The 16,901-nt window shown below is 37.4% G+C and overlaps 2 protein-coding genes and 1 long non-coding RNA gene across 4 annotated transcripts in view; all 3 read left to right on the top strand.

Moving 5' to 3' along the window:
- LOC146715010 (uncharacterized) overlaps window positions 1-6,934 on the top strand; it is a 92,082-nt gene extending 85,148 nt beyond the window's left edge. Inside the window, exons 1-6 of one of the 2 annotated variants that reach the window (XM_085451368.1) lie at window positions 5,347-5,398; window positions 5,563-5,710; window positions 5,831-5,878; window positions 6,049-6,126; window positions 6,225-6,278; window positions 6,432-6,934. In XM_085451368.1, coding sequence (XP_085307494.1) covers window positions 5,591-5,710; window positions 5,831-5,878; window positions 6,049-6,126; window positions 6,225-6,278; window positions 6,432-6,611 — 480 coding nt within the window. In that variant the 5' untranslated portion in view covers window positions 5,347-5,398; window positions 5,563-5,590 and the 3' untranslated portion in view covers window positions 6,612-6,934. Of the gene's footprint in view, window positions 1-5,346; window positions 5,399-5,562; window positions 5,711-5,830; window positions 5,879-6,048; window positions 6,127-6,224; window positions 6,279-6,431 lie in introns of those variants that run through there. The other variant, XM_085451369.1, reaches the window with a different exon arrangement.
- On the top strand, window positions 3,154-4,398 carry LOC146715011 (uncharacterized). The gene is made up of 3 exons (XR_014919320.1): window positions 3,154-3,234; window positions 3,400-3,512; window positions 3,898-4,398. It is a non-coding gene; the product is annotated as an uncharacterized LOC146715011 (long non-coding RNA).
- A 5,864-nt stretch (window positions 6,935-12,798) lies between the features above and the next one.
- On the top strand, window positions 12,799-13,898 carry LOC146715009 (uncharacterized). Its single transcript, XM_085452773.1, has 3 exons — window positions 12,799-12,879; window positions 13,057-13,110; window positions 13,286-13,898. The coding sequence occupies exons 1-3, from the start codon at window positions 12,817-12,819 to the stop codon at window positions 13,568-13,570; spliced, it is 402 nt and encodes a 133-aa protein (XP_085308899.1). The 5' UTR covers window positions 12,799-12,816; the 3' UTR covers window positions 13,571-13,898.
- Window positions 13,899-16,901: the final 3,003 nt, after the last annotated feature.

Here is a 16,901-nt window from a genome sequence, read left to right as displayed (position 1 = left end):
TCCCAAACATATCAGGTCATCCGAGGTTTTGTCACATTACATACCTGCACAGAGAGACAAAATAACACAGCAGTGTTTGTAGTGTGGGCTATAAGTAGACTAGCGTATGAGTGCAGTCAATTACACCTCCCTCCAATTCGTCCAACCCCATTACAGCCATTTGGCTCACTGCAAATGTGACACACACAATCACTCTCAACCCAGTGCAACTTCACACAATAGGAGGACATGACATGAAAGAAACTGTTAGCCCGACACCGACTGAACCGTGGTGGTTTGAGGCCTTTGGGGACCGATCTGAGGTTCAAGAACGACAGCTCCTCTTCGCTTCTTAGCTCCACACTGGCACTCATAGTCCAACTATGAGTCCAACTATGAGCAACTGCAGCAGGGAGCAGGAGGAACAGGTGCATTCGAGTTGAACTCTTTCACAGATGAATTACATATTTGTGGAAGGCTGCTCACAGAATGGAGTCTCACTGAGCCTCGATGTACCAGGTCCAGGGAGAGGTGGAGGTAGTCCTCCCGCCCAAAGAACTGCACACCACATCTGCCGAATCACATCATTTCAGAGGTTACAGACTCACAGTGAAGAAATATCAGCAGCATCATGAAAACACTTAAAGTTTACTTTGTTCCTACCTGTTGCAGCTATTTGTGCTCAATATCTTGAAGCCATTGTGAGCTCTAACTGGACAGATGGAAGGTTTGTCCAAGGCAGCTGCTTCTGCCAGCAGCTTAGAGAACTCACACTGGAGCACGTCCAGAGCACAGACGAGGAACTCGTGGGCATCCTGCACACAGACACACACAGAACAAAACACAGGTCCAGGTGCAAATGTACAAACTATAGCAGAGATGAGTGTGCTGCGTAGTGCAAAAACACAGCTGCTTACTTTCTGATCGTCATCGTCAAACTCTGGATGAGACGCAGCAACCGTGTCTTTAAAGGCAGTCAGGACGGAGCTTTTGTGCCAGCTGTCGTTTCTGAAGCGGCTCAATTTGATGTCCACAAACAGCCTGCAAACAGTAGAAGTGAAGAAGACACAAAGTTAGTTTTATAATAAAGGACAAAGTCCATCATTAAATATGTTACTGTTTACATCGCACTGTTATGGAATAATATGACAAACATTTAAATTAAATAACAATTTAAAATCAAATTACACTGAAAATGTAGTTTATATTTGATATTATTTTAACATTTAGTTCACACACACAAGTGCAAAAAACAAAAAAACTAGGTTTCACTTGTCGCTTTGTATTTTTAACATTAATCTGAAAATAATGAAGGGACACGTCCTACAGTCACAGTTTTATACATTTATTTACACAGGAAAGAATCAATCTGCAGTTTACTTTGCGTTTAGTTTTATGAATATGAAATAATGTTTATTAAATATGTGTAATTTATATGTTTTACAAGTTTACAATACCATTCACTAGAAAAAAAACTGTATGGTTGTACAAATGTAGAACTAAATGGTCGGGACTTTGGCGTTCTTTGGATCTTTGGAAGATGTCGTCCGAGTCAACTACAAATAAAAGCGGTTTAATCTCTGAGTGCATCATTGACCAGGGTTTGGAAAGTGAGCTTCTTAAACAAAACAAGAAAGAGTCACAGTGCAAAATTCCTTCTTAAATCTTTAGTTTTACTTTATGTTCTGGGGTTTTTTTCTTTTTCTTTTATAAGAGTGATGGCATCGATGGGTTTGTCCAGAATATATACAACTCATGACTCAATGTGGACTAAACATTGTCTTACACCAAAGTCCAGCCAGGCAGCCAAACACGGTCCCAGGTCAGGCCCTTCACTCCTACCTTAAAATTTATAATTCATGGCTCACCACCATAAACAGAATTATTAAAGTGTAATTTCTCTTTTCACCTCATGGTGGCAACAACATCTGATCTATGTTGCAACCAATGACTGTATAAACGTTTTATACACTCACACATTACACACAATAGTAAGTCATGTTTAAAATGAACCTGACATAATGATATTCAGCAGCTTCACTGAACTTTTTATAAGAGAGCTCTGATGTAAATACAAATCAATACAAATCATGGAAATTTTGTGTTTAACTAGTTGACAGTTATTAATGAATTATATGGTAAAAAAACATTTTAATGTGAATAAAAACTTAATAAAACTGTTATCATTACTCCTATATCTTGAACATTGTGAAATTTACACAAAAGTAGAACAGCTGTAATTGACTTTTTACTCAATATCAAACACTGAGCCATGCTTGGGCCATGCTACCATGCTACCACTGAGCCATGCTACCATTTACATCACACATCAACATATCCTGACACCTTCACTGATTAATTTGCTCCAAGTAATTAGCGGTTAGCTTAATGCTAATGTTACATAAGAAATCCCCTAGACGGGCTAACGTGTTAGCATCGCAGCCGTTTTTCACACAAAACTCTGAACTCTTACACAAAATTATTGCGGGAAAGCTTAAAACAAAGGATAGCAACTACTTACAGGCATGTGCTTGCTTAGGCTCAGCAAGAAAAAATGACCAAAAAGTGGAAAAGACAACAGTTTATTGCGTATATTGCTCAGTCCTCTGTAATGTCCACATTATTGTTAAGATATACTACTTATTATCTGAAAAATATTAAATGAATATTAAATTAAAAATCTAAAATTTGAATTATTACAAAACTGGACTATGGACTGGTGTCATATTTAACAAACTTGGTGCTGGCTCTAACACTGGATTGACTTCTGCTTCATTTCTATATGCTGTTCCAGTGTCCTAAAAACAGAGTTTTTAGGAACTTTGTCTTTAAACGTAGTTAATGTGTTAACCAAGCCCAGTCTCAGGGCAGTTTGTGAAATAGTCCCAGAAAAGCTATTTATTAAAGCTATCTATTTTATCCTGTTCGTATACACAAATGGTCAAGAGTTTGTCTTGAAATGACACTGAGTTGCAGTCCTTAACCACATTCACGTTCTTTTTCTGCCACCTGCTGCCATGGATCTTGATAAAGCTTAAATATGTGGAATGTTCTTGGACTGTTTAAAGTCATAGGGATGGGCCTCAGTTCCTGTAAAGTAGATCATATCACACCTGTGAAATGAAAGTGAAAGAGCAGCTCACAGACCAGAGGGAAATTACACCAGGACAACATTAAGTATGTAGCGTGTGATTCCCTTGTGTTTTCAGTCTACACCTGTACAGTGAAACAGCTCTTTGTCCTTTCAGCAGACAGGTAAGATCAGCAAAACTACACCATATGATGGTTTATACTTAAGAGATTTTCTATAATATATTAATAACATAACAAGAGGAAACATAGATTTGATTCTTTATTTGTTCATTTCTTTTATTTTCTTTCATTTTCTCTCAAGCTCAAAAGCTATTTTTATTTCCACAGTGATGGCAGCAGCAGCGTTCAGAAGCAGAGGACTGGCTGGTGTCAGAAACACCAACGTTTTAATCCTCATCTTTCTGCTGTCCCTGGTTTATGTCACAAATTCACTGACAAAAGTAAGAACAAAGTCACTGCTGAATTAATTGTTGCTGAAGGTACTTATTTGCAAATGTAAAACTACAGACACTATGTAAGTCATTATAAGCAAATCACAGTTTGAACTGATGCATCCTGTTTTTGCAAATTTCAAAAAATTCAGAAGCGTTTCTTAGATCAACTTAGGAAATCAGAAAAAGCAAAAGCAGCCGGACGGAAGTTCGTTTGGTTAGTTTCATGTCTATTGCATGTTATCAGTCAAATTTGGTGATGCAGGAAACAACAACTGCGTATCAGTGCATTTGCAGTGATGTGATACAGTGCACACTAAGAGAACTGTGACTCGGTCTGACTGTAGAGGTAAATTAGACTTTTTCTAAAAATAAATGTTGTTTTCTTCTTCAGGCAGAATACAAGAAGAAACAAGCAAGTGAACTTGATGAAAAACTACAGTTTCTTCAATCTTTGGAAGAACTAATAAAGACATCATCATTTTTTGATGATTTTCCTGCAATGATGGACGTAGTAAATAGTTTCAGACGCTTTATTGTGAGAACCAGCATCACAATAGGCGGAGAGGAAGAAGAAAAATGGTGAAAATGGGGAAACAAAAGTGGAAAACATGAAAATCATCCTAAAAGTCAATGGAATAAACTTTAAAACTTACTGTATAATGTCTTTAAAATAAATAATAATATGAAACAAATAATAAGAATAAGAATTATTAAATATGAATGGACTGAGTGGTTTTCTGTAAGAGAAATGACAGCCATATGTTATCTATGTGTTCCCTTGTATTTGTGTCTTGGATCGTCTGTTATTTTCCCCCTTCTATTTAACTTCGAATTCTGAACAACAACAATGAGGGCTAGCCCTAAATAATTGTCCTAGTTGAAATAAATTATATCATACTAATTGCTCTGTGTGTACTTTTTTATTTTTACTCTTTCCTCATCTTCTATCATTCGAATGCATATAGCAGACATGCTTTATAAAAGCATACTATATACTATTTTCTTTCTTCCCTTAAACTGAAAGAATTAGATGTAACTAGTATAGCAAGTTGAGAGTTACTGAGTCGTACTGTACCAAAAGAAAACAAATATAAGTTGGCACCACACAGTTCTCCCTGTCTACTTACAGAAACATGATACTAACAAGATAATAATCATTGAAACATTCCATAACTTGTCAGATCTGCTTTTTCTATGTATTATTGCTATAACTGTGCAATTGTTTTTATGTGTATCATACTTGGTATTTGTTATGTACTACCGATTAACCCATATATTCATGCATACAAAGATGTTGGTTTCAAATGGTGATTTGATAAAGGTCTGTTATGTGCATCGAACCCATTTGTCTAAAAGTAACAGTGGAAAATGACCAGCTGATAAAGACATTTTTGCAGATCTGCACTCCCCTGTTTAGTTGCTAAAATACATGAATTCACAATTTTAAACTGACTGAACTATCATTTCACCAGAGAACAGACTCAGTTATCAGTACTGACACCTCTATTACAAAAAGTGCCATCAGAATATATTCATTATAGCTTTTTATCTGCTTGGATTTTAATTGTAATTTTTAATTAAAGGAAATGGCTCAAATAGGTAATATAATCCAAACTTTACTGGCACTTATTAAACACTCAAGGGAAGAGCTTGAAGTAGAAAAACGTGTTTTGTCATGTTATGTCCTAACAATAAATGATGGGCTTCTATTCCTATAAAGCAGACTAGACAAAAACAAAAGACAAAAACAAAAGTGAAAGGGCTGCTCACACGTGTGAGAGGTGGGCTGAGTTAAGTCACATTGCATACAAAGCATTTGCAGCATGTTATCTCATTATGTTTTCATTCTTCGCCTGTACGGTACAGCAGCTCTTCCTAAATTCACACAGCAGGTAAGAAGACATATATATATCTATATATCTATATATATAGATAGATAGATAGATAGATAGATAGATAGATAGATATACGTATATATGTAATAAAAAAATTTTTAATTAGCACAATTGTTCCTTATTTACTCCAAATTTCTCTGTTTTCTCAACTTTTTCTCAAGTTGAGCACTTGTTCCACTTTTACAAGCGATGGCAGCAGCAGATTTTTCCAGAACCCGGGGACCAGCCGGTGCCAGAGGCTTATTTCTCATCTTCTCTCTGCTGTGTCTCGTTTCAGTCGCAAGTTCCCTGTATCCTCAGGGCCAACTGGTGATCTCATTCTTTCTGATTTCCCTTTTATGATACAACAATTACACACTTCTGTGTACATGTACAATTACAAGCTCATTAACTGCTGTTATTTTTTTCTTTATTTGAAATGGACTATAGATGCTTGAGCAGATGAAAACAGCGATAAAAGACGCAGAAAGTTGGAAGGTGGGTCACTCAGGCTCCAAATTAGTTTGTAAAATCTGCTGTGTGTATTTACTTAATGAGTGCATTTTACATTGAACTGTCTATAGTGATATACTGAAAGTATAGTAACTGCAGTGTACAGGATGCAGAATAATCTAGTAAATTTAAATGTGCTACTTTTTCCCCATCAGGCAGAAGACAAATATAGACAGGAAACAATCACAAAACTGTTTGATCTCTCAAGTTCACTGAATGACAAGGAGCAACTGGTAAATGCTAATGTTTCCTTAACCTTTGTGGTTTTCAATGTATTCTTCAACCGGCTGTCACACTCACTATGCTCTCCTTCTTTCTGGGAAATTTTCAGAAACTATTCAAGGAAACCCTGCAGAAAGCAATACAAGAAGAACAAAGGCTAAAGGTGAGTTAGTCAGTCTCCAAGTTACTCACATTTTGGCTGAGAAAGTGTTTAATTCTAACAAAAGACTCCAATAACATCAGCATACCTTTAGTGATCGGATAATTAGTGATTTGATTTAGTGATTCTGCTAAAACTTTTATTTTTCTCATTCAGGCAAAATATATGTACAGAATAGCAACATCAGGTTTTGAGGAAATGTATGACCAAAGCACTCGTCAGCTGGAAATGGTGAAGAGATTATCGCCCGATAGCCCAATCGTTAACATCTGTTCGCACATGTTGAAGAATGTGAGAACTTTCATATACAAGAAGATGAGTTTGCTGCAAAAATAGAGAACATTAAATTAATTTGGCACAATGTTGTAGTAAACAGAGAATGTCTTTTGCTTTCCTGATATTGATCAGTGATTCATTACTGTTAATCAATTATATGTTTAAACATTATACATTTGTATGTTATCTAAATAAATGTATCATGTGAAAAAATGTTCTTGAGTTTTCTTTGTCAAACCCTAAAGTAAAAACAAGAAATCAGAGCTGATGCTGCTTGTAGAAACTGTACCATCCTGCCCACTTACAACAGAGATGTGGCAGTCATAATGTTTTTTCTAAGTATTTGGATAATTAATGTATTTCTTCGTTTTATTTTTATCTATTTATTTACTCACTTCCCTGCTATTTTACCTTTGTACAGCCCCACAGTGTCATTTTGTTACACTGTTTTAAATCAAACAGATACGATTCAAGGAAACTTCTCCACCGTGTCATCATTTTCTTTGTGTACAACAAAATCTAACTTTTCAGTTTCATTTGTACATTTAATTAAAAAGTAGCATTAACTTTACATTTTCTTTTACTTCAGAGTTAAGTTTTAGTTTTAAACATATAAAGTGCAACTTTAAGAAGTTGTTGGATTTGTAAGCTGGGGTCTTATTCAGATACACAAACTCACATATGAGAGCTGAGTGTTAGACCTTCGTCATTGACCCAGAGTTTTGAGTTTACATTATTATTGAACTTTGATTTTGAGATTATTTATCATTTCTAGTCTTTTGGTTTCTTTGTCAGAGTTCTGCCTTCTGGTTTCTGTTCTGTGTAGTTGCTCTTTTCCCGTCTGCTGTGTCCCCGTGTCAAGTCCACGTCTCCATGTTATGTTTCCTGTTTTACTTTGAAACTCCATGTCTCATGTTAATGTATCTGGTTTTGCTTCCCTTGTCTCGTTAGCCCTGATTTGTCCCAGCTGTGTTTCCCTCCTGTTTCCCATTCCCTGATTGCTCCCTCTGTGTATTTAGGCCCTGAGTTCTCCTTTGTTTGTGTTGTGATCTCCATCTTCTTGCCAGTTTAGTTTCTGTATTCCCAGTTTAGCCAGTTTTCTGTTTTTGTTAATTAGTACTTTTGGGTCCTCCTTACCACCACTCCAGCCTGCACACAGCCCACACATGGTAAATGGTAAATGGCCTGTATTTATATAGCGCTTTACTAGTCCCTAAGGACCCCAAAGCGCTTTACATATCCAGTCATCCACCCATTCACACACACATTCACACACTGGTGATGGCAAGCTACATTGTAGCCACAGCCACCCTGGGGCGCACTGACAGAGGCGAGGCTGCCGGACACTGGCGCCACCGGGCCCTCTGACCACCACCAGTAGGCAACGGGTGAAGTGTCTTGCCCAAGGACACAACGACCGAGACTGTCCGAGCCGGGGCTCGAACCGGCAACCTTCCGATTACAAGGCGAACTCCCAACTCTTGAGCCACAATCGCCCATGACACTGAGTCTGCTTTCTCCTTCTAGTGTGTAAAATAACTTCTTTTGCATTTCAATAATTTTAAAACTGGTTAGCACTTCTGTCTAAACATTACAGCTAAATTTGAATATAAAGGTAGATGCACTAACTGGATGAGTTTTGATATAATATTACTGTCAGGCTTAGGAGAGACTCGGAGGCAGACCGTCTCTAAAGTTTCACAATTTATTTACACACAGACACCAGGTGCAGGTAAGTTGCGTGGGCACACAAGTAACTCGTGGAAAAGCTCAGACTTGCAATGACACTGACGAGTGTTACACAATAATCCAGCGAAGAAGCGTTCTCGGCAGCCGCCTTGAGAAGTGAGCGTGGTGATGAGACGATTGCTTGCAGGTGTCTGAACCAGGGGCTGGAGTCGTCATGACAGAGTCAGCTGAGAAGGCACAGGGTCATGACAATTACATTGTTTCTGATGCTGTCCACATGTTATATCATGTTTGTCAAACTCAATGCTGACATTACTGCTCTGTTCTAATCAGCTTCTTGCTCAACTTCTCTGAGGCAACCAGCCTTCACTCTGGGAGCTTTAAATCTCTCTGTGTTATTCTGCCTTTTAGACTCCCATTTATGTAACCCACCCCCTCCCCAACTTCACCACACGCTGGTCCAAACCTCCAAACCTTTATCTGGGGGTTCCTGTCCAAATTCTTATCACTGTTGAGATTCCATTACGCTGTGATGGGGTTTAACTAGACGAAGCCAAGGTCTTATAATTTCTTGTTAGTGGTCATGATTGACCTCATGTAGTAGTTTCTCCTCGCCAGCATAAAGAAACTTTCTTTGACAACAGTAATCAGATTGAACAGTGCTTATAACAATCATAAAGTCAAAGAAACCCAGTAAAGATGTAAGAAGGAGAATTTTAGATTTACAAAAGTTGGGTAAGTCTCTTGAACCCATTTCCAAACATCTGCAGATTCAGAGAGCATCAGTTCAAACAACTATATGTAAGTAGAAGTTATTTGAATATGTCACCACCAGAATTATATGCTAGAATTGGATGTTTAAATTTATATTTGCCCAAATTTACTGTGTCTGAAGTCACATGACTTCCAGCTACTTTACACGAACATGTAAAGAATCACTTTATTTCTTTCATGCTTCACCAACAGATTGAATATTTGTTTATTTTCACATTTAAGTAGGAAAATGAATCCTGGATGTACTCCCGAAACGACCTCAAATCTGACACATAATTTTCATATTTTACAGATTTACAGACTGATCATCTTCTACCGTTGCTCCATTAAACGCATGCTGACATCCTGCAACTCTGTGTGGTTCTCCAGCTGCAGCATGGCACACAAAAAGCCACTTCAAAGGGTCATTAATATGGCTCAAAAAAATCATCAGACATCCTCTTCCCTCCGTGAAGGACCTGTACAGCACTCGCTGTCTCAAGATAGCTACAAGATTTCTCACACCCAGGACACCGAGTGGTTAAGCTGCTGCACTCTGGCAGGAGATTCAGGCTGCTGAGGTCGCGGACAAACAAACTCAAGTACAGATTTTACAACAAGAGCAATAGCCCTCATCAATACTAACAGTTGACCTGATTGGCTACCTCCTTGGACTTTCTGGGGCAATATTGTGCATTGTTTCATTTATTAAGCCAATACCTTTTTTGCTCATAGCTTTCTTGGGAATTTTTAAAAATCCACTTTACTGCGTTGTGTTGTGTTTAGTTTAGTTGTGCTTAGTGCCAATTTTGTTGTACAATTGTACGAAATATGATTGTGCGATGACAATAAAGAGTTATCCTTCCTTATGTCTGATACTCTCCCTGTGGAAAGCAGTTGTCTCCGATTCTCAATGCAAAGGCCCATTAGTATTGGTGAGTATTTAAACTGTATTTATTGTAGCTGTTTGTCCCTAAAACAATTTGAAGTATTTGCACCAATCATTTTAAGACAGATCTTTTAATGAGATCAAAACATGCTGTAATGTCTGCAGTCCGAACGTCTGAACATACACTCACAGATACAAATGTTAAACCACTGACGTGTCAGTTTATACTGAAATAGAAGTTGTCTGTATTAGACCAATTTTTAATTTATAACATTTTTAACTAGGTGTTTGAGGCCTTTTCACAGTGATGAATAGAGATGGGTATTGATATTTCGATTCTGTTTAAAGATTCGATTCTTTATCGATTCTCTTATCGATTCTTTTTAAAAAAGGAGAACACAAAAGTCGATTAGCTTAGAACTTTGTTTTATATCTTCTCTTTGAACAAGATAGAAATTTAAGAGTAACAAACCCAGCAGTGAGATCTTAAGAGATCCACAGCCTTCGGCTCTTCCATGGGGTGTCACAGGGTCCCCAGGAAAAAAAATTGTAAATGTAAAATAAGAAAATAAATATTCTTCTGTAGTATAACAAAGTATAACATAAATTATTCTGTAGCAATTACACAAGAATATCCAGTAATGTCCCTGCCTACAATTAAACACATTCACTTACCAAAAATCGGGGGCGTCTGCTGTGGCAAATGGGTGCAAACCTTTTACCACAAACTTAGTCACTGCTCTGTGACATTCGTCTATCCTGGCCTGAAAGGAGACGCTACCGGTAGACTGCAGCGAGAACTGCCAGCATCTGAGCCAGACTCTGTCTGTCTCTCTCATCATGGTCGCCTAAATGCACAGTAATGGCAGGTTTTGTAATAAGGCAGATCGCGCTAACATAATATGCACTGTTAGTTGATTATTTACCTGCCGCATTAACGGGAGAGGACGTGCAAACGTTACCGCTGCTGCTGGGTTGGCGGAATTAAAAACACGACATTCATTTAAGGTCATCGCGTGTTTTGTGAGCAAATGCTTTTGCATAGTCGTAGTGTTTCCTCCCTTAAATGAAATATCTACTTTGCAAGTATTGCAAGTTGCCCTGTTGTCATCCGTTCTCGTAAAGTATAACCAAACTTTTGAGCGTTTGAGCTGCTTAGGCGCCGTGTTTCCTGCCAGGTAAATGACGCTCCGCAACGTGGTGACGTCATTCGGGGCGACTGGAATCGATAAGGGAATCGTTTGCAAAAATGGCAAACGATTCCAAGGAATTGAAACAGTGGGAACCGGTTTTCAACAAGAACCGGTTTTCGATACCCATCCCTAGTGATGAAACAGAAAATGAAGGAATTATGTGCGTAACTATGACTATGACAATACAAGCTATCTGTTACAGGATGGCAGACAGCTAGTATGAACCCATCAACCCACATGCAAATTCTGAATATTTCTGCAAGTTTCTGTTTCGTTTTGTTCACTGTGGAATGTCTTTCAAGGTCACAGTAGTTCCTGTAAATGAAGTTGATATTTTCATGTAATGCAGAACGTGACTTTTCGGAATTGAAATGAAAGAAGTACTTTGACACACCCACAGCTGAGCCGTGTCATAGAGGAGGGGCCACTCTGTGTGTGAGTTTGTGTGTCAGTCCTTCCTGTCAGCATTCATCAGTTCGTTTTTCACTGGCAGGTAAGAACAGCAACATTGTAGCATTAAGAAATATTGCAGGCAGATTTTCATGCAACATCTCTACTTAAACTTAGAAAGTTCTCTTTGTGCATTTCTTTGGAAATCTTTATTTCTTTAAAACTTTATTGATACTTTTTAATGTGTTTCAGAAACTTTGATGGCAGCAGCACAGTTGACCATGAGTGGTGTCACAACCAGAGATGGGCAGTAACGCGTTACTTGTAACGCGTTACTGTAATCTGATTACTTTTTTCAAGTAACGAGTAAAGTAAGGGATTACTATTGCAAAATCGGTAATTAGATTACCGTTACTTTCCCGTAGGAACGCTGCGTTACTGCGTTACTAAAACCGTGATTTTTTTTGCGAGAATGTCTCATGACAGTGACGTAAGCAAGTGCGACGTTGGTGACAGCAGCTGTGTGCAGATCAACAATGGATAATATATCGAGTGCGGGAGAGAGTATGAGCGTGCAGCGTTTAAAGTGTGGAAGTACTGACCTTACTTTGAGTTTGATTCCATAAAAAGTGACAAAAACATTAGCGTCCATCGTGCGTGGGAAGAAAACTTCTTTTTACAGCGAAAAAAACCCCTAAACTTCCGAGCAAGCACCGAGTAGCTACGACGTGATGGGAAACTCACAGAGACACTCGCACGGATTCTTCAACTGACCGCAGCACACCTACACCAGGGTAACCCTCCGCCTACCCTGCTCCTGCTTTACAGGTGAAAATAGAGCAAAAGGACCGCTGAGTCTTTGACTTTATTTATTTTCTGCTGTGTTTTACTTGCATCTGTTTGAAAGAGTGAGTGAAAACACAAAAAATATTTTATTTTATGTGCTGGAATGTGTAGAAAATAGGTTTAAATGTTAAACTAATTTATTCAAGTCAGAGAATGTTGCATATAATTAAATGTTTTGCTTGATGCATAAAGTTAAAAGATTAAAACTGATAAAACAAGTTAGAAAAAGAGACTTTTCCATTTGATTACATTTTGTATGATGGATTATGTAGAAAAAGTAGAATTGGGCTGAAAGATCTATCACTTTATCACCTCTTCAGGTTGTAAATCGTGTTTTTAAAAAGTAACTAAGTAACTAAGTAACTAAGTAATTAATTACTTTTGAAAATAAGTAATCAGTAAAGTAACGGGATTACTTTTTGGGGGGAGTAATCAGTAATTAGTTACTGATTACTTTTTTCAAGTAACTTGACCAACACTGGTCACAACTGCCAAAGGCTTAGTTATGATTTTGACTCTGCTGTGTGTGCTCCATCTTTCAAGTGCACTGATAAACAAGGACGAACTGGTAAACTGGTTATTAATTTTCTTTTTTTGTTGTTGTTTTAATAGAGAATTTAATTTCTAATTAAACACTTTTACAGACCGATTAATGGTTAAGCTTTCCTCTTTACTTTTGAAATGCTCATTTTGTCAGTTACATGTTTCACGCGCGTGTTTGTTGACGTTCTTTCTGGTTTTGCAGGAGGAGCTGAAGAGAAACGTTGAAACTTTACAAAAGGAAACAGCGAGAAGGAAGGTGAGTCTGTCAACGATGTTGTGGACATGGATATTGACAGACTGCTAACAGAAAAATATGTATTGCTATAACAACTAAAACCAAACATAATTTTCCATTATACAAGTCTTTTTGCACATAGTTACTTATTTTTGTATATTTTGTTACATTAATTTGGTTTATTTTTGTCTTCCAGGCTGAAAATAATTTAGACAGAGCCTATGTTCCAGTTATTCTTGATGATGTTAAACGTCTCATGGATCCTATGTTCGAACTTATAAAGTCAATGAAAATTTTTCCATCACTGCTTACACCAGTGTTGGATTTAATGGATGACCTAAAGACTTTCATTGGAGCCAGCAAGGAGTACATGAATAAGTACTTTGAGACAACAGCTGCAGAAATCAATGACAATGAAGACAAACTACGCAGTGTGATGGCAACACTAACACAACTAGAAAATAATAAAGATGAACTGTAGCATGTTAGTCAGCGTCTGTCTCTGGTATTAAATGTTCTGTATGTGAAAAACTTCTCTTTCATACTGTGCTGCTTCTAAATCAAAGCTAACTGAACACTTGACTTGTAAACTCTGACAAGAATCGTTTTGTCACACTTTTTCATTGTGTTTGTTAAATCAGGTTTAATGCAAACACAAAACACTAAACTGAGATTTTTGTCTCTTTGGAAATCATATTAAATCTGACAGTTGTTAATGATAAAACTGGTATTACTGGTATTAAAACTGGTGTTTCTGCAAATTGTGACATTTGTAATTAAAGACAGAAGCAGTTGCTGATTGTTCTCTACTGTGTGTGTGCGTTTGTGTGTGGATGCTTTATACTGGTGTTAAAAGGTGAGTTTAGTGCAGTGTTATACTCAATCACATTACAGACCACAAAAAAACACCACATCTTATATGACTTGTAAATCCTGGAAAATCCTGGACATCCTGGAAAAGAAAACTAGCAAAATTCATAAACAAATATTTACTAATACATAAAATTTCATATGATCATAATAATAATTGTTATAGTTCTATTAGCTGCTCTGTTATTACGGGGCAATCGTGGCTCAAGACTTGGCAGTTTCTTTCTTGTAATCGGAAGGTTGCTGGTTCGAGCCCCGGCTCCGACAGTCTCGGTCGTTGTGTCCTTGCGCAAGACACTTCACCCGTTGCCTACTGGTGGTGGTCAGAGGGCCCGGTGGCGCCAGTGTCCGGCAGCCTCGCCTCTGTCAGTGCGCCCCAGGGTGGCTGTGGCTACAATGTAGCTGCCATCACCAGTGTGTGAATGGGTGGATGACTAGTTTAAAGCACTTTGGGGACTAAGTAAAGCACTATACAAATACAGGCCATTTACCATTATAAATATATATGATGTACAAATGATTAATATTTCTGCTACAAAAACTCATATAAGTAGACATAAAATATACAATAATGTACAAACATTATGTACTTCAACTAAGAGTCAACAAAACGTATTGTTAGTGAGCTGCTGAAACTGGTTGACTGTGTGTAAAGACTGCTGTAATTAACAGTTACTGCAATACTTCAGCTGAATTAAAGTAATATTCTGCACTTCAGATCTTGATTGTTTAGTTAACTGTTGTGGTGCAGTGAGGCAAAACTACAAAGAGTAAAAAAATAATGTGTAATTCTGCATGACATGCTATAAAAACACTGTGTATATTATTTGCTCCCTTTCATATTATATAAATAATCAGTGACACTGACATTAGATGCATAATTTAATGTGCACAATACAATAGTACTATGTTTTGTACACATTCATGTTGTTATCTTTGTTTGTTTTAAAACATACTTGAAGAAGTTAGTGGAATAAGATTCAGATAAGAGTAGCGTGCAGATTTTTGTAGCGCAATCACTCAGTTCCTCCTAATTACTTTCAGAAATATGATACCAAACAGATGGTTGCATCAAAGATGGGATCCAAAACTTGTCAGACCTGCTTTTTGTGCCTTTCTCTTCAAAGATAACAGCAGGTTCAGGTGTTCTCACTGCTGGTCACTGGTCTGTGAACACACTGATGGACTTCATGCCATCCTCATAGAATACTTTTCTTATAGTTTTGTCAGAGACATGAACATCAAACATGCTCACTGGTTGTACTTCTGTAAGCAGTGCTCCTCAGATTCATATCCCTGTAGTAACAATTAGGAGTTCCTATTTCTTTCCAACAGTGTGCTATAATTTACAATTCATTTATGATGGTTATTGGGAAGTCTTACTAAAGTGATATTAAGAAACCTTACAATATGATTTTTTGTGGTTTATTGAGTGCTTTCACTCACAAAAACAACCAGTGGGCCCCTATTCCTATAAAGTGATCCAGAAAAAGACTTTAGTGAAAATGAAAGCTGAAAGAAAGTGAAAGGACAACAGAGTATAGAGCATTTCAAACACACCACCTCATCATGTTGTCATTCTTGATCAGTTCAGCACAACGGTTCTTCCTCTATAAACAAAACAGGTAAGATGAGTAAAGTATGATGGTTGCAAAGATTAAAAAGTGTGTGTGTGTGTGTGTGTGAGTTCCTTATTTATTTCCCTGACATGTTGTTGTTTAAACCTGATAGATTGTTTTAATTCTAACAGTGATGACAGAAGCACCAGAACAAGAGAGCGAGCTTGTGTCAGCTAGTTCTGTTCATCTTATCTCTCCTGTTCCTTATTTACATTACAAGCTGGACAGCTGGTGAATTCATCTTTGATAAAATCTCTTTATATAATAATAACAATAGGATTATTTGCACATACATGTAAACACTGCCAGTAATTAGGGGCTCATTAACTTTTGGAATTTTTCCTTATTTACGATGGGTTATATGAGCTTCTGTTGTTCTCTCAAGTTTTAGTTTACAACGTCTAATTACCAGAAATCAAATGTGCTGGCTGCTTCACTCCCTTTGATGAACAACATGGGTTCTTTTTCTCACTAAAGCAAAGATGCTGGCAGGTCAAAGCTTGGAGTGTCCCTTACACAGGAACAAATATCCCTGTTTAGAGAAGAGCTATCTATCACTTAATCTTAGTTCAATGAATTTAGAACTGATTAAGTATTTTTGCTGTATTTCCCTTTCTTTCCTGTTTGTTATTGAGATGTTCTTCGCAGATGTGCCTGTATTATTGGCTGCTTTGAATACTTCATTGAAAACCTAAAGATGTGAAAGTGAGGTCAGAAACATACTCTGATTACAAACATTGTTATACAATGAAACATTAGACTGGTGTCACACCCCAAATTACACCTTTCTTGGCTGCTACTTCGAAGCACATCTGTCCTGCGTGCTGCACAACAACATTGAATATTTAGTATTTACTGCTGTTTACACTTAGCTAGATTAATGCGATGGTGTTGTGTTTAGTATGTTGCTTTGTTTTTTTTTTTGTTTTTTTTGCTTGTTTTCTATTTTTCTCTCAACAGGTGATCCAGGAGATTTTTATTTTTTTCTCCCCCCCTTTCTCACTGTCCCTCTCCCCTTCTGTTTTTCCTTTCCTTCCTCTTTCTTTCTCCCTTTCCTATCCCTCACTCATGTCTGTCCCGTCTGTAACATCTGAAAATAAAATATAATAAATAATAAAAACAAAGATCGACCAAATGGACCAATACGGCAATGCCACGATGATCCATTTGGCAAAGTAAATCCATTGGGTATCCTTGTTGGTCTTCAGACAACAATTCTGATGGCTAAAGAACCAAATGGGACAGGCAGAGGAAAAAAATAAAAAATAAAAAATAAAAAAAATAAACTGGTGTCACACCAGGGAGAGTTTCCTTTGTATCAAA

This window comes from Copadichromis virginalis, linkage group LG3 (assembly GCF_057382275.1).
Source record: "Copadichromis virginalis isolate Kocher_CV1m ecotype Utaka linkage group LG3, C_Virginalis_male_GT1.1, whole genome shotgun sequence".
NCBI classification, from domain to species: domain Eukaryota; kingdom Metazoa; phylum Chordata; class Actinopteri; order Cichliformes; family Cichlidae; genus Copadichromis; species Copadichromis virginalis.
This window is presented reverse-complemented; position numbering and strand designations above follow the sequence as displayed.

Excerpts from the sequence above, each read along its gene's own strand:
- LOC146715009 (XM_085452773.1), top strand. The coding sequence starts at position 12,817 with ATGATTTTGACTCTGCTGTGTGTGCTCCATCTTTCAAGTGCACTGATA. Across the intron at positions 12,880-13,056 it reads TGATAAACAAGGACGAACTG|GAGGAGCTGAAGAGAAACGT; the intron begins GTAAACTGGTTA and ends CTGGTTTTGCAG. Across the intron at positions 13,111-13,285 it reads AGGAAACAGCGAGAAGGAAG|GCTGAAAATAATTTAGACAG; the intron begins GTGAGTCTGTCA and ends TTTGTCTTCCAG.